The 22,345-nt window shown below is 38.7% G+C and overlaps 5 protein-coding genes across 5 annotated transcripts; 3 read left to right on the plus strand and 2 right to left on the minus strand.

Annotated features, from left to right (window-relative positions):
* Positions 1-8,492: 8,492 nt before the first annotated feature.
* On the minus strand, positions 8,493-9,618 carry LOC111330496 (transcription factor MafK). The gene has a single exon (XM_022935363.2). It carries the CDS (start codon positions 9,491-9,493, stop codon positions 8,912-8,914), a length of 582 nt encoding a protein of 193 aa, XP_022791098.1. The 5' UTR covers positions 9,494-9,618; the 3' UTR covers positions 8,493-8,911.
* A 3,369-nt stretch (positions 9,619-12,987) lies between these two features.
* Positions 12,988-14,296, minus strand: LOC111330492 (transcription factor MafK). Its single transcript, XM_022935358.2, has one exon. It carries the CDS (start codon positions 14,249-14,251, stop codon positions 13,703-13,705), a length of 549 nt encoding a protein of 182 aa, XP_022791093.1. The 5' UTR covers positions 14,252-14,296; the 3' UTR covers positions 12,988-13,702.
* Positions 14,297-16,376: 2,080 nt separating this feature from the next.
* On the plus strand, positions 16,377-17,455 carry LOC111330525 (transcription factor MafK-like). The gene has a single exon (XM_022935392.2). The coding sequence runs from the start codon at positions 16,484-16,486 to the stop codon at positions 17,057-17,059; it is 576 nt and encodes a 191-aa protein (XP_022791127.1). The 5' UTR covers positions 16,377-16,483; the 3' UTR covers positions 17,060-17,455.
* Positions 17,391-18,789, plus strand: LOC111330526 (transcription factor MafA). The gene has a single exon (XM_022935393.2). It carries the CDS (start codon positions 17,391-17,393, stop codon positions 17,910-17,912), a length of 522 nt encoding a protein of 173 aa, XP_022791128.2. The 3' UTR covers positions 17,913-18,789.
* A 1,983-nt stretch (positions 18,790-20,772) lies between these two features.
* Positions 20,773-22,229, plus strand: LOC111330504 (transcription factor MafB). The gene has a single exon (XM_022935367.2). It carries the CDS (start codon positions 20,829-20,831, stop codon positions 21,345-21,347), a length of 519 nt encoding a protein of 172 aa, XP_022791102.2. The 5' UTR covers positions 20,773-20,828; the 3' UTR covers positions 21,348-22,229.
* Positions 22,230-22,345: the final 116 nt, after the last annotated feature.

Here is a 22,345-nt window from a genome sequence, read left to right on the forward strand (position 1 = left end):
TGGCAAGTTAAACACGCTTGATTTCACGAAAACACAACACACTTTATTTTACTTTACCGCACACGTTTTCCAAGATGGTTGCCTACTCTCAACCCACAATGCCTTGCGCTTAACTAGACATCACAGATAGTATCCTGTTCAAGAAGTTAAACTCCTTTGAATGCGTTTTCAAAACCCCTCAAATGATTTTCACACTGATTTTAAAACTGATGTTTACTTAAATTTTTGTCAATTGAATTCAATAGTTAGAAATAGGAAATTAATTTCACCTCTTAAGAGGCCTGCGCTAATGAATCCAGACCGGCATACACAAAGGAAACCTTCATTATGGTTGAATCCAGCTTGACAAGTGCCATTGTTTAAACATATCTGCCGCGGCTGTAGGGATTCTGTTGATCAAAAAGTAATACATTGATTAAAAACTTAGTGAACGTTTAACTCAAAAGAAGAATTATAAGACAACCCTAGCGACGGAACTGCAGAGCTCATTTCCGTCTGTCAGGTCTTACTAAAATGTGAAACATTACCTCGATTCCAAGGTAAATGTAGTCTCTTTATTCCCATTAATCGACATACAGTTAGGCTCCACATAACGCATCACACTGCAGCTCCCTTTATTAGGCACTTCTACTCTCCTGATCCCGTGATTTTTCATTGCCTTGTTTGGTATTGGAGAAAGAATTCGAGCTCAAACTGTTATGTTAAAAAAATTGGGGTGGGTCATTATGTTTAAGTCCTTACTAAATGATTAGATACATTTTTGTGTTCGTGTATGCGAATAAAGATCACTTTTGGCAGGTGTGCGGCTTAATTTCATTTTACGACTTTGTTTAAATGGTCACTAGTGATATTTTCAGTGTGTCCTCTTGTATCGAACTGATTACAGATCCATGTAAGGTCAAGGTTATCAAATTGTAACGGCATGAAGAAACAAGATATTAAGAATTTTTCCTCACAGCACTACATGTTGCACTTACCAAATGCAACTAACAGAACTGGTGAAAGAATAATCATAAGTTAAAATGTAGATGATTGCAAAGGTAGCTGCCATCAAAATGTTTGGATCGTCAAACTGCAATAAGTCTTACCCCTTTAATACGTCATAAGATGATGATTTCATGAATTAGCATATAAATCAATTTTAGATTAAACAACTAGAGAACCCTCCCTCTCCTCCCCCCATCCCCCCCCCTCCGTGCGTGAAGTGCTACTGATAACATCCTTGTTTAATTTATATAGTTTATCTAAGTCATTTTTAAAGCTGACATCAGTTGGAGAAACGTTTATGGTCTGTGGACCCAACTATCATCCGGGATCATTGCAGCAGGGGGATTTTTTGGTGTAGACGATTTTTTATATTCTCCAATCTCATGCAATCTTCAAACACTCTTAGTCAGGTTCTAACAAAGCTGCAAAAAGCTGGCTGTGGACAAAAACAAAGAAATTAGGAGGAACGCATTTATAAAATTAAGATCAAACGAATCGACGGATAACAAGGGGTGTACCAGAACTTCTGGTACACTCCTTGTTATCCGAAATATAAATGCAATCCTTGCACCATCTCTCATGGCTGTGAGCAATGAATTGGCCTTGAATCCATAATCAACTGACAGGCACTGATTAAGCACTTGTGCAAGATCATCGTCATTTACTGATTTGGAACATATATCAATTCTGACAAGACGTTGAATAATCGACCAATTATCGTCAAGGAAACGCACGATGACAGCAATTGCTTCTCCTTGTCGTGTACTTCCATCAGAAATCATCGAAACATTTCTTTTCCGTGCCAGTCTGACCAGGCAAAGTCAATTCAGTTTTGATACTTTCGAATTCCTGCTCGAAAAAAATTGATATATACTGACCAAGATGAGCACTTGCTGTGAGACGTTGGCCATTCTTCTCTAAGAGGGACCGTAGCATGTCGGTTTTCCTAATTGGGATGCCAGCCATCAGAAACTCTTCGACCACTTCGAGTCGGTAGGCCCGTTCAGTTATGGGTAGAGTGCTGTCTTTCTACGTCCTGACCCCCGCTCTAAAAAAGCCTCCATAATCGTCTCATCCTTCAGCTTAGACTTCTTCAGTTTCTCTTTACCATCTCCATGTTTCTTTGAAGCCAAGTGTGCAATTACAATACTCTTCTTTGCAGATACTATTTCGCGGCATGCCAGCCAAAACAACTTCCCGTCTTTGATTGATAGTTCTTCTCCTGGAAATTACTGAATCCGATCATGTATGCTTATGCAGTAAATAGTTTGAACCCGGGGGTAACATGTGAAGGTGTAGTCTGATCGTCCGGGTGAGTGTAGTCCTGAGAAGGACTGTTGTCGGTGGTAGTGACTGACGTTTTGACAACCTGTGTGGAAGTCATCATCAGAGTCAAGTGAATGATTGTTGTCAGTAGAATGTTCTTATTCCAGTTCGTGTGAAATGATCGGTTGGTTTTCCCGTGATGTTATTGGCTGTAAGACTCAAGTGACGTAAGTCGGTCGTGATTGGTCTGTTTCGATCTGTCGGTAAAGTTAGGTCGTTCTTTTTCGGTCGTTTGTGATGTTTATGTCGTGAATGAGTCGTTTGTATGGGGCGGGTAGTTGTTTACATCTGTTTAGGGGAGTCTGTTCTAAGTTAGTAAACCAGCTTTCCAGAGTCAGTCGTTGAAAATAGTCAGTGCTGTACGTTAGGCATTGCGCAGAGTCCCAGTCAATGTTGTGGTTGGTAAGTCGATGGTGTTCAGCAATGTGATTGCTGACATCACCTTTCCTCGTCGCCCGTCTGTGTTCAGTCAGTCTTGTTGTGAGGTTTCTGCCAGTCTCACCGATGTAGGAGGCTTGGCAGTCGGAACAATTGATCTTATAAATCGTTCCCTGTCTGTTCATCGGTTCGTCTTTGTCTTTAACGTTGGTTAGTAACTGACGTAGTGTGGTGATGGGTTTGTGGGCGACGCGGATATTGAAGGGTAGTAAGATGCGCGAGATCTTTTCAGACATGCCTTTTATGTAAGGGCAAAATGTGGCTTTGGACGACATTAATAAAGTCAGATTGTGCTCTTTAACACAAAGTTATACAAATAATCAGTCGAAAATCCAATATAATGCTAGCAGTGCTTTTCGGGATAAAATGTTAACAAAAATGCTCGTGAAGCCAAATAATGTCAAAAAAAGTGCTAGCACTATCGGTAAGAGCCTAACCAGAAGTACCACCTTTTTCATAAATTCATAAGTGACTTTTTCCTGGAACAAATTTACTTAAATTACTAATTTAATGCGGAGGATGATATACAATAAGACATTTCCATCTACGGCCACCTCGAAAGGTCGCAGTATTCAACTCAGTACTATTATTAAAATTTAGGAAACTCCTTCGGTGAATTTGAAGGAAGCTCCTGTAAAGGAACCACGGTGACTTTGGTCGGTAAGAGTAAATGTATTAACATATTTCTTATTTATATTTTGAGGCAGTAAACAAAACATGGAAAAGCAAATTGTCACAGTCACATAGGATCTATTAGACACCGAATTCTCCATAGGGGAAAGTGTGCTCCGATCAAAACTAATAATTGTAAAATTTAAGGCTATGATGATAATCAACAAACATGTTATTGAAATAATGTACAGAGAAACTTTCAAGCCTTATAACGTTGCTATCTTAAGGATTACACGATTAACTGAAGTTCAGGGTCGAATGTAATATACCCAAAGACCAGAGGAATGAACTAACAATGCCGCTGGGAAAATTGATGTATCAAAGTAGACACAAATACTGTCTCGTACAACGAACCAATTCGGAGAGATCGTGCGAGACTGGCATAGACAAACAAGTCCGCGATTAAGCCAGCTTCAGGACAATCTGTCTATCTCTCACCTGCAAGGGCCGTAAACAAAGTTGACAGAAAGTTTTGTCATAATTTAAGAAATACAAACCCAATGAAACCCTAAGAAATGCATTATGATCGGTTAATCAAGTTTGACATCAGGATCAATAGGCGTGTTTTTGCACATCTGGATCAATCCGTATTCGAATTAAACTCTGTTCATGATGAGTTGCTTGACGTCTGAAAATAGGGTCAGATAAATCATGCTCGAAAATTTGAGCATTATGCCGACTTTCATACTCAGAATTTTGTATTATGCTTAGTTTGATAATTCAAAATAATAGCTTTTAAGATCCCCTCACCCCCTAAACTCCTCATTTCCATCTCAAACAGATAAAACCTGCTAAGAATAACAGGCCTACCAAAGTTCAGGGCACACTATACTGACAGTGAATTCGTCCCTTTTGACTGTAACATTCGGTTCGTTTTTAAGAAGTTTAGCCATTATGCTGGCATTATACTTGATGCTCTGACTATAATTGCATTATAATTTATCTGACCCTATCTGAAACGGGTTGCAGGCACCATTATGACAGAACTTGAAAGCTGAGAGTACACATCAACCCAAAAAACTTCCTGCTTCCCCTTCTTTAGTCTCGTGTATTCCAAACAACTTTCTTCTGTCTAAAATTACCCCATTTGAAAAAAACAACTTCTGCTTTAATTTTAGAACTGCGAGTCATCGATTCTGGTTTACCTTCTATTTACACGCGACGCGAAATTAGATTTCAGACCTTAATTTAATTTAAGGAATAATCATGAACTACAACTTCCTTCATTTTGGAAGAACACGAAGTGAAAAATATATATTGATATCAGTGCCTCTTAAATGGCAGCTTAGCTGTGTCTTATGATCGACGCAGGGAATTAAATTTCTCGTTAAATCTATTTTCGGAGAGTTTCGATCTCGAATATTGTATAAGGTAACCATGACTCACAGTCCAACAATAACACAACAGCAATCGCATTGCCATTTACTGAAGGAAGAATCCTACACCAGCGCGATATCTATATCTACTAATAATAATCTCCCTCCTCATTAAAAACATGGCTAAGAGCTAGTATCTATAAATAAAGAAATCATTCCAGCCGTTGCTAGAGAATGAAGGGATCCAAGGAGATATTAAACGACGTCACTGCCTTGATTCCAACCCCAAGCGACCAACTTCGCATTAAGTGCCCCACATTTCATTTTAAAATCGTTTTTCTCGCTGACAACCTTTTCCAATTCCTCTTTTACTTTAGATATCTCCAGCTGAAGATCTTTATTTTCTTGGATGATATTCTCTTCCTTTGATGTGTTTTTCTTTCGACACTTCGAAGCGTACTTTCGATTCTTTAAGATTCGCCTTCGCTTTCGAAATTTTTGAGCCAGTCCTTGAGGAAGTTTGCGAAGTCGCCTGTTCAAAGCTTGAATAGGCATCTTTTCAAGTTTCTCGTCACTTGACAAAGGTACGACTGATCGGCGAGAAAGGTAATTGGAATTTCTTTGTTTGGATTTCTTAGCTTCATTCTGTTCAGACGAGTCCCCTGGTGCCTGAATCCTTTTACTCGAGTTAGCTTTTAAGAGATCTGCATTCAATCCATTGTCCTTGCTGGTTGAAATTTCCCTTTCCAAATCGGCCTGCTTTTTTGACGGCCAATCTTCTTTGAAGGAGTAAATCGGAAAAGAGGAGCCCTTCGGTGGTCGTCCATTTGTCGCCTCCATCTTTGTTACTTGATAGACGTTTACAATGAAAACACAAATTTATTGTCGAATCAAATTGCAAGGTAATGATGTAAGGTTTAGGGGATTCCCCGTTCATTGTTATTATTTTTGGATGAGATTAAACAGATTTTCATAATGGTCGCTTTCTCATAACTATCCCTCGTTTACCGATTAAGGGTAATTTTATGAACAATAAAACGAATTCGTTTAGGACTCTTTAGTAAATAAAATGCGGCGGATTAGCCAGTATAAGAACAGTTTCAGTTGCCGAATTTTTAGGAGCCTAACTTAATGGACCGATGCAAAATAACAAAGTCGTGCCGGTCGCCAGCGGATTCAGACATCGACTTTGATTAACCGTTTCAGAGTCGTTTCTGATACAGTTTCAGGACTTCTTAAGGTTTCAGAATAAAGCTCTTCTCCTGACGTATTTAACATCGCACATGATAATTTTGGCGCGTAAATCAAAGCCGTTACAAGCCGTCGTTCAGACAGAGTTCTAAGCGTAGCCAAGCGTTATAAACGGTATAATCAATTATTAATCAATTGAAATGCCAGACTTTTCATGTGCAGATTGAAAATTTTTCAATAAAGGCTGATAGTTTCGAAAGAAACTGTTTGGGGCTGCGTCGGTGGGAGTAACGAAATAATTTGGATATATCAACAAAGTTGAAATGGTAAATTGGCCACCGTAACGATTTCAAAAGCTGACGTTTCGAGCGTTAGCCCTTCGTCGGAACGAATAGAGGAATTGTGGGTTGTGTGTGCTTTTAAAGGCAGAAAATGGAGCCACGTTATTGGTGGGAACATGGCTTATTGATCGACATTCAGCATTACAAACGTCGCATAAGGAAGATTCCGACCGCATTCCATTCACTCTCACGTTTCACCTTCACAACCACTCAGTTAAATCCATCATTCTTAAAAACTTTAAATTACTTTAAAACGATCCAGAGACAAGCACTATCTTTTCGCAGCCTCCGCTCATTTCACTCAAACGCGACAAAAACATAGGCAAGTTCTCTTCAGACTAATGACCAACCAGGCACTTTTAAATGTGCTCGTGCACGATGCAAAACGTGTCCTTTCATTCACAACACTGATAAAATATCGGGACCTAAACGATCCATTAAGATCACCTATCACTTCACGTGCACCTCCGCCAATGTAATCTATTGCATAGTTGCACTTATTGCAAAAAGATATACATCGGCGAAACAGGCAGAAGACTAGATGACCGATTCCGAGAACACCTTCGAGACGTGGAAAGGAATGACAAGGACACATCGAAGCCAGACGCTAGACATTTTAATTTACCTGATCATTCAAAGCAACATATGGCAATCTGCGGTCTTTCCTTACACTTAGGTAGCACGGAAAGCCGTAAGAATCTTGAACAAAAGCTCATCTTTCAAACCGGCAGTCTAAATCCCACAGGGATCAACGAACGCTTTTCATTCCACTAATTTATTCTTGTTTTTCTCGTTGCCATGTTCCCACCAATAACATAGCTCCTTTTTCTGCCTTTAAAAGCACACACAACCCACATTTCCTCTATTCGCTCCGACGAAGGGCTAACGCTCGAAACGTCAGCTTTTGTGATCGTTACGGTGGCCAATTTACCATTTCAACTTTGTTGATATATCCAAATTAAAATTTTTGAGCCCGCCATTTCGGCGACGGAACATCATAATCACCTATACGCTTTACTTCAGCTCAAGCGCGATGCCACCAGACATAAGTGGTAGTTTAATATAGCTCTAGACCCGTACCTTCAATGTTTTCTTGTTACTAGGAAACATAAAGATACCTTTATTTGGGATGTTTTTGTGTATTACATGGTCATTAAACAGGGCGTAGCCAGGATTTTTCAAATGGGGGGTCACAGAGGCTACTCATCATTTACACCGCTGCATTCCCGCGTGTATCAGCGGGCTCAGTCGTATTATCGCGGCATGAAGGCCCATATCAATGGCTTTTACGGCCAAGATATTGTCATGGCGTTTTCGCCACCTGAATATTGTAGGTTGTTTGCTCTAAAGAAGACCTACCAAAGGTGGGGGGGTCACGGGCACCCCAGGACCCCCCCTGGCTAGGCTACGCCCTTGTTGAAGATTCAAAGTTCTCTCCGTTTCCTCATTCCTCTTCGGCAGCTCTCTTCCAGCCCCACCCCCTCAGGCCCTTAACATTAACATACCTATTATGCTGAAAATATTTCAATATTACAAAGTACGCTGAGACATATCAAACATGCCAAGACGTCTATAAGTCTATAACATCCGTGGATATACGTTAAATAGAGGATTACCGTGGTAGAAGGTATTTCATGGAATGCAGCTCTCTTACTATACTTCCTCATGTGACATCATTGGACGGAATGGTGGGGGGGGGGGGGAGAGGGGGCAGGGTTCAAAATACATCCCTATTTATTTTCCTTCCCTACCCCCTTCGCGCCTTACACATTGCCGAGATTAATTTTTACAGAAACCGATATTTTGACAGATGTCCCCGAATTGAACAGCCCCTATCTGACAGCCAAATGTTTATATCTCTCTTCGCTCTCCAGGAAAGTTTCTTTCAGTTTCGAGAGATTATGTAGTCATTTTCAGTTTCGAAATCCGGGTAAACATGCAGTAGACCGGAACTGAGGAGAGAGTCTCCTTCACTCAAACAGTAATATGGAAAATTTTTGGTTCGTGGATGGTAGAAACAGAGAATGTCGACGAAGCTATTAATATAATTGTATTGTGTGGTCGCAATCGATGGCGGTTGAAAATCAGGATCTCGCGCATTTGACCTAGCTCGACTGTTTCGTGTAACTCTCACTTTAATAAACACAAAATACTGTGTGGTAAAGAGTCAATCACATCATGATAAACGTTTTTAAGAAGAAAAGAACGAGAATAGCGGGGAAAATTTTCTTTTAAGTTTAATTTTTCATTTTTGAACTTGTTATAACTGTCTTGTTTCCATTCTTTAAATATTCCACTGTTTAATTCAACATCAGCTTTATTTCAATCGCTGGAGTCTCATATACTATATATGCATTTCACACGCACTTTTACAGAAATGTCTTTATATAGTCTTCTTATAAATCATATTATTTTCATTACTTCTTCAGCAGCAGCGAATTTTCCTGCTTCTTCAAATTCCAATTTCCCTGAACTGTCAAGATTTCTATGTGGCTATGCATATGTATGATTTTTCTGCGAAGGTTGGTATCATGAAATACATATAATTGTGACAAAAAAGGAGCCCAATATTGAATAAGGTGAAAGTAAATCACATACAGTACATCTTTGCAATGCAAAGGCTGAGTTTTATCAGCAAAATCAGGCATCTTTTTTCGGGGCTTCCATTCTCTGTTTGAACAGCGTGAAGGTCTGTTGTAACTCAATATATTTTTTCTGGAAGGCCTCTTTCTCTTTCGAAACTCTCAGCAATGTCCATCTTCCATCATCCACTTGTTTCCTCAACGAGGTGTTCTCGTTGATCAGATCTTCGTGTTCTTGTTGTTTTCGAAGACGGCAAGTGACGGCGTAACCTCGGTTCTTTAAGTTGCGTCTTCGCTTTCTTATCTTCATGGCCTCGTTCCCAGGGACATTTCGCAGCAACCTGTTCAATTCCCGCACCCGCATGCTCGCAATTTCCTCGTCAGTTAATTTTCTAACATCTTCAGGGGTTGATTCATCATCTGACGACTCTGAGGTCGCGTAATCATCGTCCTGATTTACTTCTTGGTTGGTCTCCCCGTCGAAAAGATCTTGAATATCACGATTGCTATCTTCGTCGGCCATCGTACTGGATTTCTTCCCAGGTGAAACGTTTTCAACAACCCACGGAGTGCTTAAAGGAAGATCTGTTTCCTCACTGGCGAGAAACAAATCCAGCACATCTATAGAATCTTCCTCCATGATGAAATGAGAATCTGTGGGTATCTCGTTCGGCTGAGGCTGTAATATCTAAGCAGTTTACATCATCCACGAAACGAATGTCGCGAAGTTTAAGCGAAGAGCCGTAATGATATTTACACAGGTAAACTTGCACAAGCCAATCAGATACCTGATATATGCTTCTATATTGTATTTTGATAAGGGGAATCCCCTAACACGCTTCCAGGAATTTTCGAAGAGCTTTTCAAGATTTTCCGAGAATCAATGCCATATTGGCATGCTTATTTCTCCTGAGTGAATGTTTCGAAACGAATTTTCCACTAGCGTTTATTATTCCTGAGATAGTTAGGTTTTGATACGCATTTTCGAGGAAAAACTCCAATCGAGTAAAGTGATCGGTTCAAGAAAGGGTGAGGGGTCTTTCAACGTCCAATCATGTATCGACTCCAGAGTGAGGAGATAAATTCGTATACGAAGTATGCAGATTTGCTGACATTGAGATATTTTGTTTCATCTTTCATCACAAACATGTCGGTTATTTAAAAATAAGACAGGAAAAACCTATCAAAACATATATGGGGAGAAGAAAATGATTAAAAAAGGCATTTCGGATAGACACTTACTTTTATTTGTCAAATTATAACGGCTACTTTTGAGGATCTGGGGTTCGTCGGTTAACGTAAACAAGTTTGTATCCTTTTTCCATCGGCTTCTGCCAGGGTTTCAATTACACTCTATTTCTATACAGGCTAAGTTGGCCGGAAAACAAGAGACATCTCTATATTTACCGTGAGAAGGGAAAGGGGCTCAGAGAGACGGGATCGATCACAACGAAAACAGTAAAAAGGAGTACTAAAGGCTAGTACCAGCAGTGGACTTCAAAGATAATGAACGAAACAATAAAACATCTATGGATGGTACCACAAGACTTTGATGAAAAACTTTGTTTTGAAAAATCAAGTCTTGCGTTCATTCAAAAGGGACAAAGTCTAAGAGGACCTTCACGTCAAGCAACGTGATCCATACCCCGCTATAGTAGGTCTAAATACTACACTCACATCGTCAGTTTCTTTTTTCTCTTTTTTTTTTTTGTAAGGGGGGTGGGCGGGGGGAAAGGATCATTAAGCTTTCGCTATCATGTAAAGGCCCCTTCTCACAAAATTATCAGTTATTCCTGCATTAAAATTAATTTTGTTTTCATGAAAGATTTTGTGATCAGAAACACGGTGTCCTTGAGGTGTAGGTTATGATCACAGATGAGGGGTCTTTCCATCCACTCCGGGTGACTGTTTTAACCTTTTAAAAGTCTGTATACCGCAAACCACCAAGGAAACGTGAGAAGATATGCGAGCGTCATGTGAATGATTGCAAAAAAAGAATACAAAAAGAGGCTCATATCGCTAGTAACAGTGGTAAATAAATGAATTTGTGACATTGCTTATATTGTAACGCCTGGTAATAAAAATTCGACCGAACTTGTACCCGAGTGAGTAAATTGCAGTAAGTAATGCCTCATTGAAGATTTTATAATTCGATTTTTGAAACGAAATCTTCGGCGATATCGAGTCGAATTTCTGTGTTTTCGTTCGGCCTGTATCAGCACTGTTGGTCACTGTTTACTCTTATTCTCTCCCGAGTCAAGCAGTGTGGGTTACGATGTTTAGTCCCTTGATCAGAGAGCCTGGAATTAAATTCTAGTTTTCATTGACATATTATGATTTATAATCAGACCTTACTTGCCCGATTTATCAATTCATCAACAGCAGTGAATGAACAGGAATGTACGAAGAGTGAGCTAATAATACAATGTCATTGCTATTTTGGATAAGTCATGGAGCTCATTTGTTTTGTCTGGATATTTTATTTTATAAAATTAATGAGATACTACGAGTACCTTAATTAATAGAAAATCGATTGTTTATTGCACACCCATAGAAAATTGAAGTTTATTTCACTTTCTATTAGTTTATAGGCGCAAAATCTCCCCCCTGGGATGTTGGGAAAACACTTGAAAAGTTTGTAGATCACTTGTCACCTGGCACTTGAATTATAAACTTATCTCGTGTTCTGCCAACATGCCACATAAGTTATTACGCCAATAAACCAATAGAAAGTGCTTTTTATTGCTTTATAAAGTCAACTTCAGTTTTCTATGCTTGATGGTTTGAAAGTTAAGGCAGAAATAAGGTTGAGAGTGAGATGCGAATTTTTTCAAAACACAGTCATTCCTTCTTCGTGTCTAATGACGCAGGACAAGTTCCGGTGCGCTTGAGCTGCGATACTTTACTTTTGAATAACAACATTCCTTTAATTCCAGATTGTCTCAGAAAGGGAAAACGTGTTTCCTTAAAGAACTGTTCGTCAAGATAAACTAGAGTGGAACAACGACGTATTTTTGAAAAACGGTTCAAAACTTTAATGTTTGACTGACTATCACGGTAGATCGAATTGCGCGAATTTGAAATGACAGGAACGATTATTTATTTTCTTCTTTCGCATCACCCTTACGAGTGCTTATATTTTTTGTAGCTTTTTTATTTTTACCTGTGTGTAAGGTAGGGAATAATTTCACAAAGTGTATACACAACTTCGAGAAAGGTGGTAAAATATATTTTCTGCAAAGTGCTGGCGAGTTTGCGTGACACAATCTGTCTGTGGTGATCTTATTAATGCGCAGCGGCAAAAATATATCCATCGGACTGTTTTCATGATCCATTCAGATTGAGGGAACTAGCCTTTGACATTTGTGCATAATATTGATCAATCAATAAAGCTCAACTCTTCTTTATAACACAATGTGCTTTTTTAGCTGTCACTCGTGACTTTCACGCTCAGAATAGTTTATGCTCCTAATGTCACGCATGTCTGCTCCTCAGCTCAATAACAAAAATGATCACATGTTTGTTTCACAAAGGCGTTTTAGTTTGACCTCCTCTGTAGCGCCCAGAGTAAATTCCGAAAAAAAATGCTGTAATTATTGATGACTTGAAGTACGAAAAGAACTGAATTTCCGGGGAGAAAATCCACACAGTTAGGAACGAAATACATCGCGAAGATCGCATCCAAAGTGCATTTCATTTGTTTCCACGAAACTGGCTCGAGTTCCTTGAAAGCCTCGTGCGACGAGTTTTAAGGAGTGGCGAACACGCAGTAGTTTATAGCGATCTTTTTCATTATCCTTTTTCTGTCTCGAGCAAATACTTACGGATTTGCAAAACGCATTAAATTCGAAATCTTTCGTGTATTCTCCGCTTAGTCGGTACGAATAAAACATCAGTTCGTATCTATAGTTTTGTTCTAGTATAGCGACTCAACAACAAATAATCTTCTATTCTTTCTCGCTCTCTGTTTCGATCCCACCAGACCTTATGCTTTAATAGGGTCCAATTACGGAAATTTGCGTATTTTCTGCAATAGAAAGATAAAGCTACATTCATATAACTCAATAACTAAATCTGAAACTGTACTCTTACTCAATTTAAGGAAGGTGTGCAAAAATAAACACCCACACAATCTGAAACTAACTGCTTGTAATTTATTCAGCAGAAATTAAACACATAACAAGTGAATGTATTTCTGTTCCTTTGGACAAAATTATTACTTACAATTTCTTTTATAAAGTTCAAATACTCCACATACATTTAAATAATTCTTTCTGGAAGTAATATGACAAAATTTCCGTGGAACTCATAATAATAGCATTGAAGTGAATTTAACCTTATCAACAACTGAACAAGACATGTGGCATGTTAGGTTCTAAAATATATTCAACGTATCAAAATGCATAAATCTAAATTGATCTGACTGGCAATTCTTCCATCAACAGTACCCAAAGACTTTGCACACTACACTCAACTCTTAACTGGATAATATTCAAAATATATTACATCCAACGATTTAAAGTCGATAGAAATTAAGGACAATGCAAGGTTTCGTACAAGATGAAGATCATTCAATTATATCAAACGCTGTAAAGAAATAGCTCCACCTTTGTCGCGATATACTATGAGCGGGATTCACAACGTGGCATGACGAAGTGTCTCAAACTCAATGTCACTAACATAACAAACATTCACTGAGTATTTTCCTTGAGCATGGGTTCTTAGACTTTACGAAATTCTAACTACAGTCAGCTCAGTTTCTTTCGTGGTCATGTCATCCACAATATAAGTGCAAAGAATAGAAATATGTACATGAATGTAGCATCCAAAGTGTTATTATCACCGATTCTCATGAATGCAACGGCCGCTTACGGCTCAAATACAATGCCTGGAGTTGTTCAAATTTCTTCTTATACATATCCCTGTCTCTCAAAGTGTTGCAAAGGTTTTCCCTCGCTTCTTTCAGTTCCAATTTCAAGCGCTGGTTTTGTTGTTCGAGGCTTTCTTTCAATGCCGTGCGTCTTTGTCGACAGAGTGTTGCATAGCCACGATTCTTAAGACTTCTCCTCCGTTTTCTGATTTGCTTTGCCGCCGTTTTTGGCAAGTTTTTCAACCGTTGGTTTAAGAGTCTTATAGAGATACTGATCAATTCATCGTCGGTAAAGATATCTTTGCAAACTTGAGGACTCTGAGGTTCGCTGCTGACGGTAGATTCGGTCTCGAAGTTGTCCAAATCAAGTCTTGTTTGTAACAAAACATTCTCGAAGTCTTCTTCGCCAACCAGATCTTCCAGTCGATGGTTTTGTGACCAATCTGGAACGCAAAAATCGCTCGAGAAGTCACTTTCCAGTATTTCGTCCATTGGGGACATTTCTGTAAGGTACTCGTTGTAATCCATGTTAACGAAATGGCAATTCAACTAGAAATGAAACATATGACAGCACAATTTCCCATCAAAATTTAGCTTGATACGGGGTTCAGTGGATTTCGTCCAATCATACTGCGAGATTTGGTTAAATCCCACCCGCCTGTCAATCATGAAAACGGGGAATCCCCTAAAGGGTTCTTTTTAGCTGAAATGTCAAAGCACGTAGTAGCTTTTGCAAGGTGAAACTGATCTTGGAAGCTTAAAAAATTGTGTTTCTTGTCCACTGAAAATGTTTGGAAACACTCCCCTAACCGAAAAAACTAAGTTGTAACGAATTTTTTCTCAGATCTAAAAAAAAAATGGAATTACGTCATGTTTAAAATTTTTATAATTCTATAGTTTTCCTTCGGTTTTCTTCTTGCCTAAAATTCTCATGGATGATCCAGCTATTTCTTTCTCGCCGAACAGCTGAAATATTCCTGAAAATTCGTATTTCATTGGCTACAGTTTTTTATTTTTCCGTACAGGTCGCACCTAAACGCGAAGGGAAAGTCCCTTGCCCTCTGAAGGTTAACACAAATAAAAGCAGGTATGAAAAATATGCAACGAACATATTGCATCCAAATTGTGGAATCGGTAAATTTTAATAGCTAAAATATAAAAATGTTATTTTCTTATCGTGGAAACACTTTTCGTAAAAGGAAATGATTGATTTTCACATCAAACATCTCTGAGCGCGGTTCATGAAAGACTTTGAAGTGTCACGCATTCCAAAAAGGGAAAAACCCCTTCGGAAATGAAACAAAGCATCGACTTAATGTCAGATGCAAATTTTCACTTTCGAAACTGAAAGTAAAATTCCCTGATGCCATTACCCGTAATACGTGTTTCTATTTTGGCGATTTGGCCCATGGACATTGAGCTTTTGGTTATTTAACTTGACTCTACAATAATGCTAAGTCTAGGCCACGATTTTCGCTGTATCGAGACTTTTGCCTTGAGTAGGGAAATTTCCCTTAACCTTTGAGGGCCAACATTATATGAAGTGCTTCATACACAGTTATCCGCGATGTTGCCATAACAATTCAAACGTAAAAAAATTCTTATTGTTCTATCTTTTTTATTATTATATTTTCTTTTCTGTACATAGTTTTTCAACACACACACACACACACACACACACACATATATATGTATATATACTTATATCTAAAACTTCCTTTTAGAGAGAGAGAGAGAGGGTAGGTATCTACTCTCTACCTTTTCATGATGCTCACCATTTTATCTTAATTACAATTCGGTCAAGGAAAAGATCGATTTATTTTAAGGGTCGATATTACTCTGGTTTTTTCGGATTCATTCTCCTTTCATCTAGTTACCTTGTGGTTGCAGAAAAAATTCCAGATGCTGTATTTCAGGAAGGACATGATCTTGGCTGACAAACATAAGTTCCTGTTACCCAGCCAAAAAAAAAAAGTACACTCTTGAATAATAAATAAGTTTACGATCCGCCGCTCACTCATATATTTTTACAGCTATATGCATTTCACCTAAAAGACGGGGCGTCTGTAGTCAATATATTGGTGTCAGATCGGCTTTGAGGGGCACATGATAAATCATTGTATTAAAAGTTGACTTCTGAGGATTCAGATACGCTCGTTAAGCGAATATTGGAAGCATGGTAAATGTTCACTCTAATTACATGCGCAAAAAGCGAAAATTTTCATCAAGGGAAATTCCCTACCGTTGATTTCGCAAGTATTTGTTGTCAATAGATCGAAATCAGTTTCGCTTCTCGGACGAGCAAAGAGTTATAAAACAGGGACAGGAAAGGAGACAATTTTCGTTAGCAGCGTAATATTTAGTTTCTAGTGGCAGTAAAGTGAACACACATGAATCAAACTGAGCTTCTCTTTCGTGAGGGCTTTATCAATGGAAAATCGTTATACATGATAAATTATATCGAGTTTGATTTATAAATAGCGTAAATTGTATTGCAATACCAATGATAAATAAAATATATGAAGATAAAGGCTCTCAAATACGTTCATGTTGCATCCATTCCGGTCTCTGTTGTGAAAAATATATAGATACTGTCTGAAACGGAAAGAAAACAGACGCTGTGGCCAAACAGATTAAACTTGTTGAAAACAAGGGATTCCCCTGATATCGTTTGTGTTTGAAGAGGTACTTTCCCGCGCTGGGCGTCGTTAACGAAACCGAACCTTTGCCCTAAATAGCATTGCTTTTATACTGAAGAACATGAGGTCCGTCGATCGTAAATTTCTCATGGAGAAGATGGATTCTTATCTTGACTCGTTTGGAGGGGGCGAATTTACTTTGAATAACACGCACGATCGACTAACAGTTTCTGATGGTGTTTGTTATACACGTGTGGTTGAAGGACTCCCGATCGCACCAGAACGCCCTACAGAATCGGCCAATCTTCACCAACAATCGAATCACAATCGTTCTCTTTCTTTCAAAGTAATCAAGAAGCTACTCGACGATGAATACCTCGAAACGACGTCGATTCAAGAGTTGAACAGGAAACTTCGTCGGCTGCCTGAAGGGCTGATGCAAAAATTTAGGAAGAGGAGGCGAGTTCTCAAGAATCGTAAATATGCTCTGAAGTGCCGACGGAAAGGGATGCAGAGACAGAGTTACATCGCAGAAGAAAATGCAGCTCTTGAACGAGAAATTCTCCGTGCAAATATGGAATTGAAAAAAGTTTCCCAAGAAAGAGATAAATATCGACAGAAATATGAGCGATTCGTAGATGCTGTGAAAACATCAAGCGAGTTGCCAATGGCGGAGTATGACAGAATTGTAATGTAGCCTCAACTGAAAAAGGAACTTAAAACTTAAAAGAAAATAAGTTCAATCATGTTCATTGCTTCACTCTGACATATTATTTAATTTGTGGTCCTAAGAAGATACTCGGTCCGAGACTCTTCTATTTTCAATGCTTTCAAAACCGAAAGATATTGGGGGATTCCCCTTACGTCATCTTCACTGGGCGGAGCTTTTAATCATTTCTGTCAATATTTCAAAATTAATTTGATCGACTACCTGAAAAAGTCACGTGAGTGGTATAGCAGCATCGCAACTTTCGTATCCACAGCCATGTGCTTAGTTTGGTCTGTAATCTACTGACAACGGACAAAACATGACCGATGAAGAACTTTATGACGATTTGCAAAAAATGGAGGACATTTTTGATGGAGGATTCGCTGTAGATGAATCCAGCTCTTATTGGTTCGGCCTTGATCCGTCTATAGCCGAGGATGAAAGACCTTCAACACAGACGCGCCTTTATTCTGAGCGCCTAGAGTATGACACAACCAGCTCAACGCCTGGTGAGCAGATCACCGACTTTGAGGTCGCAACACTCCCCATACGCGAACTAAACAGACGTTTGAAGACCCTCCCTCAAGCTGAAATATTACAAATCAGAAAACGCCGGAGAAGCTTGAGAAACCGCAATTACGCGACTAACTGCCGTCGAAGGCGTGCAGCCCTTAAAGAGAGCTTGCTAACAGAAAATAAGCAATTGAGAGATCAGCTACGAGAGGCAAATGAAACCCTTTCCAAAGCTTTGAAAGAAAGAGACTCCTACAAAAGAAAGTTTGCAGAACTACATAAGGCATACGTCACCTTTAATAGACCTAATGTTGCAAGAAAATGGTAACTTTGATGTAATGAGATTCAATATTGGACAGACAAATTATTTTGAGTAAGTTCGATCATCGGTCTTAAATATCGGCACAGAAACAAGAATGTTACGTGTTGCTAGAGCTTTCCGTCAAAATTTTATCATGTGAAGTCGAGTTAAGGTTAGTGTACTTCATATGTATTCCAGTTGTACAAGCTATTTTGTGTAATGTGTCAAAAGAATTTCATCATTGGTCATATTTCTCATATCTTAGCATATTGTTATTACGCTAAGGTTGATAACTTTTGTTTAGTTTTTGCTCATGCAAATTCCTTAAATTCATCTTTAGAGATTCAGATACAACTGTCGTGTTACTATTTAAAGTTGCCGTTTGAATGGCTTTGTATTCAGTCGATGATAAAATAATCTCAATTTCTTTATAACGAGTTGAACTCCATATGAATAGTTATTTTTAGATCTTCTATATAACGCCAGAAGCATACTGTAATTCGAACAATTGTATATACATGTTGTTTTGTTCAGAAAGGGAAAAGTTCTACTTTCTTACTGATAACAACGATATTTGGTATAATAGCTAAAGTAAATTAAGTAATTTTGTTGGAAGTCAATAAAAATTTTCTCGGTCTTTAGAGAAAATGATTATGTCTCATTGAGAGATCAGTTGATGTTTTAACCAACTGAAAAAAACTATTTTGTGTATTCTATGATCGTGTCGAAATGCTGAATATGTCGTAATCAGGAAGGAAGTGTTTTTCGAAGCAAGTGAATCAAGAGATATTCGTGTAGTTTTAGAGAAACTGTAATCAACTCCACTTTGGTGATGTATGTATTTGTATTTGATTATGTTCAAAACTCAATCTTTAAAACTGAAATAAAGCAGTTTGTCAAGTAATTTATCATGCATAATCTGTACTGACTTCAACAAAGCGGGTTTTACCTTTGCTAACCTCGCACAATTTGCCTTGGGTCAAACCATTGGACTTCAGTCGGTAATGCTTTCAAAATTGTCCTTGAGTTAGTTTATTTGCTTCATGTCCATTGATACTCCTTAGCTTAAACATGTATGACTCAGGGAACTATCACTTTGTGATATCACAACATAGATTGATGACCAGGGCGACAGTTTCATTCAGTAAAATACCACTACCCTCCATGTGCCTAAAACAAGAGAGGGTGGCATTATAGCAATCGTCAAAGTTTATACATCGTGTGACATACAAACGAGTAGTGTACGTAGTATTGATCAAAATTTTGAATTTTCTTCGATCGAGCCAAGTGCCCCCTAGAAATATTAAACTTAAACTTAAAAACTTTAATGATAAATACTCCCCAAAAAAGGTTTTTCAGTGCCTATTTACAAATATGAATGCTAACTATATCTGACAAGCTATTGTTAAATTCTAAATTCTAACTGTCACTCGATCATTCGTTCATGGCAAGTTTCAGGACTTTCTTAAAGGCCTTTACAGATGTAACGTTTCTCAGGTCTTCGTCTAACATGTTCCACAGTGATACTGGTCTATAGGCAAAGGACCTTTGGCCGGTAGCTGATCTGAATAATGGAATGTCAATCTTCTCATTATTACGAGTTATGCGATTATGTACAGAAGATCGTTTTTTAAACTTAGCAGATAGATATTCAGGAGCCAAATTGTTGACACACTTATAAGCTATAACGGCGTCTCTGAATTTGAGTATTTTGTCAACTGGAAGCCAGTTGAGTTCATCCAGTAATGGCGTTACATGGTCAAATTTCCGATTATCACTCTCGGGGATGAAAAGTCAATCCATTGTCAGTTACACTTAATATTTTCATCGGGTTCGCAGCAGCTGTTAAGCTAGTATCCAGCGCCCATTTAGTGGAAAGAGGCACTGCCGGTAAGAGTAAAGCATCTTGGTCAAGATCATAACAATACAATCTAAGAGACTCGAGACTAGAGCCACCTATCAGGAGTCCAGCGAGTTGATCGTGAAACCATCGTGTCTTTCAAATCGCATAATTACGATTCTTGAAGGCTCGGTAACATTTATAAGGGACGTCCCCTTTACGAACTTGATATTCAATTTCGTTTGGGTTGAAGTGCCAATTCGAGACACACATGAATTTCGAGCAATTTGAATAAAAAGAAAAATTTGACTTTTTCAGTGGACAGTCACTTAATTTGAAATGGGCTAACGTGCACGTCGAGATATTTAATCCATAGAGGGAAGAAAAACCGGCAGGTGTACACACCAACACACACACAATCTCCCACCCCCTTCCCTTGGCTCAAGGTCTGGATCTGCCACTGGTTACACATGAGGCAAATTGTATAAAACGAAACGTACTCCTCGTGTGTGATTATTTGTTCGATTGCTCGCATTGTTTTTGTTTTGCGATTTCCATGCTTACCAGGTTCAGTTAACTTCCGCCTTTGCATACTTTTATGCGGCTCTTCGCATCAACATGCGCAGTTCCATAATCCATGGAAACAAAAAATGAAAAGGGAGTGACAGACATTCAGTTTGATTTATTTCAGTGCTTAGCATTCACGGGGAATTCCCGCAAAACATACCTTTTGCCTGGGATCAACTGTAATACTTCTTTCCCAAATTAAAAAAAGAAAAAAAAAAAAACAGAAAAAAACTTGAATGGTTGCAAGCGTTTGTTAGCCCTACTGGTTGGCAAGACTTGTAGCTAGTCGGCAGGACTGGGTGTTATCGTTTCTATTATCTCGTTGTTGTGTATACTCAGACGACTCCTGAAAAGTCTAAGAATTAAATAGCACCAGGGAATTCTATTAGAAACGAAAACGAAAGTTTTCCTGTTTTCGAAACTTGAGTATCCAGCTGCAACTCTGGGGAAAAACCCTAACTGACACTTTCGCCAACGAATTGTAATTACCTTCTGATAAGGGAGAAATTGTTCATTAACGCTACACTTGTTTTATCATGGAGGGAGATCTTGAAGCTCTGTTCGACTTGTATCCCACCGATGCCATGAAGCACATTTTTGAAAATCCATGGACGGAAGAGGGTCTTCTACTTGAAGAAAACAATATTTCCTCCGACACAGATCGCGATATCCAAGATCTTTTCGACGGTGAAACAAGGAACGAAGTAAATTATTTATCTTCTGAATCTGAGACCGAAAGCTTGGATTCTTCAGATATCACAAAAATAAGCGACGAACAAATTCAGAATCTCCGCGTGCAAGATCTCAACAAGCTTCTTCGGGACCTCCCGCGGGACGAGGCAGCAAAAATAAAGAAGCGAAGACGTAACTTGAAAAATCGAAACTATGCTTTGAATTGTCGCATTCGCAAACAGCAAAGATACGAAGATCTGCTTAACGAGAACACCTTGTTGAAAAAGCAACTGGAGAATGAGAGAAGGCAGCTGAGAAACGTCTGGAAAGAGAAAGAGGTGTACAAGAAAAAATGTCAGCATTTGCAGAGGGAGGCCTTTTGAGCTATTGGCATGATACTAAAGGATGACAGTGTATGTGTCCATAAGTGATAGGCTATTCTATTACATCGTTATGACTTAAAATATTCAGCGTAGAAATATTATCATGATACATTGATAGACTGTAATCTAGCAAGCAGTTTTATTGAGCATGTGTATTCGGCTATGTTTCAAATAATTCCAGCGAGTACCACCCTTGAAGTCAAGTTTAGTACAATCCGAAATAGGCTTAACTCTAAATATTTCCAAAAATAGCTCAAATGAAGCAAGGCTGTCAATAAGGTGTAGTGATGTCTGAAAAGTGAAATTTGCAAACAGCAGCAACTCTCATTAAAAAAAAAATATATATATATATATATATATATATATAACCAACTGCAGACAGTACTGTTTCGGCCTTCTGGGCCTCATCAGTGCAGTGCTAATGCTAGGATGGGGGAGAACCGAGACGGTCACCCCAAACGACCCAACCTTTGTGGTATCGTCTAAGCCATGCCAGAGTGCTCAAACTAGAGTAAACCAGCGAGCATGCGCAATTGCAACGGCAATGACTCATCCTAGATAGAGTGCTCAATTTGGACATGAAAGCAAAGCTTTGTATGCCAAAGAGCTATATCTAACTGCAGACAGTACTGTTTCGGCCTTCTGGGCCTCATCAGTGCAGTGCTAATGCTAGGATGGGGGAGAACCGAGACGGTCACCCCAAACGACCCAACCTTTGTGGGAGTCCCAAGGAATGAGAAATAATTCCTGTTTGAAATGTACCGTAGATATGTATAAGTATTCAAATACTTAATATTCAAATATTCGGATACCTATCGAATTGTTTAGATTTAAAAAAAAACACTTGTAATAGAGAGAAATATACTAAAACATTTATGTGTACGAAGTCATATATTATTCTCTCGAATAATTCAAACATGGACCAGTGTTTTACAAAACTTAAGTCACTCTCACTACCCACCCCTCCCTTGGAAACAATACCAGTATGTTTTTGTAGA

Source organism: Stylophora pistillata, chromosome 3, assembly GCF_964205215.1.
Source record: "Stylophora pistillata chromosome 3, jaStyPist1.2, whole genome shotgun sequence".
Lineage (NCBI taxonomy): Eukaryota > Metazoa > Cnidaria > Anthozoa > Scleractinia > Pocilloporidae > Stylophora > Stylophora pistillata.

Excerpts from the sequence above, each read along its gene's own strand:
- LOC111330496 (XM_022935363.2), bottom strand. The coding sequence starts at position 9,493 with ATGGAGGAAGATTCTATAGATGTGCTGGATTTGTTTCTCGCCAGTGAG.
- LOC111330492 (XM_022935358.2), bottom strand. The coding sequence starts at position 14,251 with ATGGATTACAACGAGTACCTTACAGAAATGTCCCCAATGGACGAAATA.
- LOC111330525 (XM_022935392.2), top strand. The coding sequence starts at position 16,484 with ATGAGGTCCGTCGATCGTAAATTTCTCATGGAGAAGATGGATTCTTAT.
- LOC111330526 (XM_022935393.2), top strand. The coding sequence starts at position 17,391 with ATGACCGATGAAGAACTTTATGACGATTTGCAAAAAATGGAGGACATT.
- LOC111330504 (XM_022935367.2), top strand. The coding sequence starts at position 20,829 with ATGGAGGGAGATCTTGAAGCTCTGTTCGACTTGTATCCCACCGATGCC.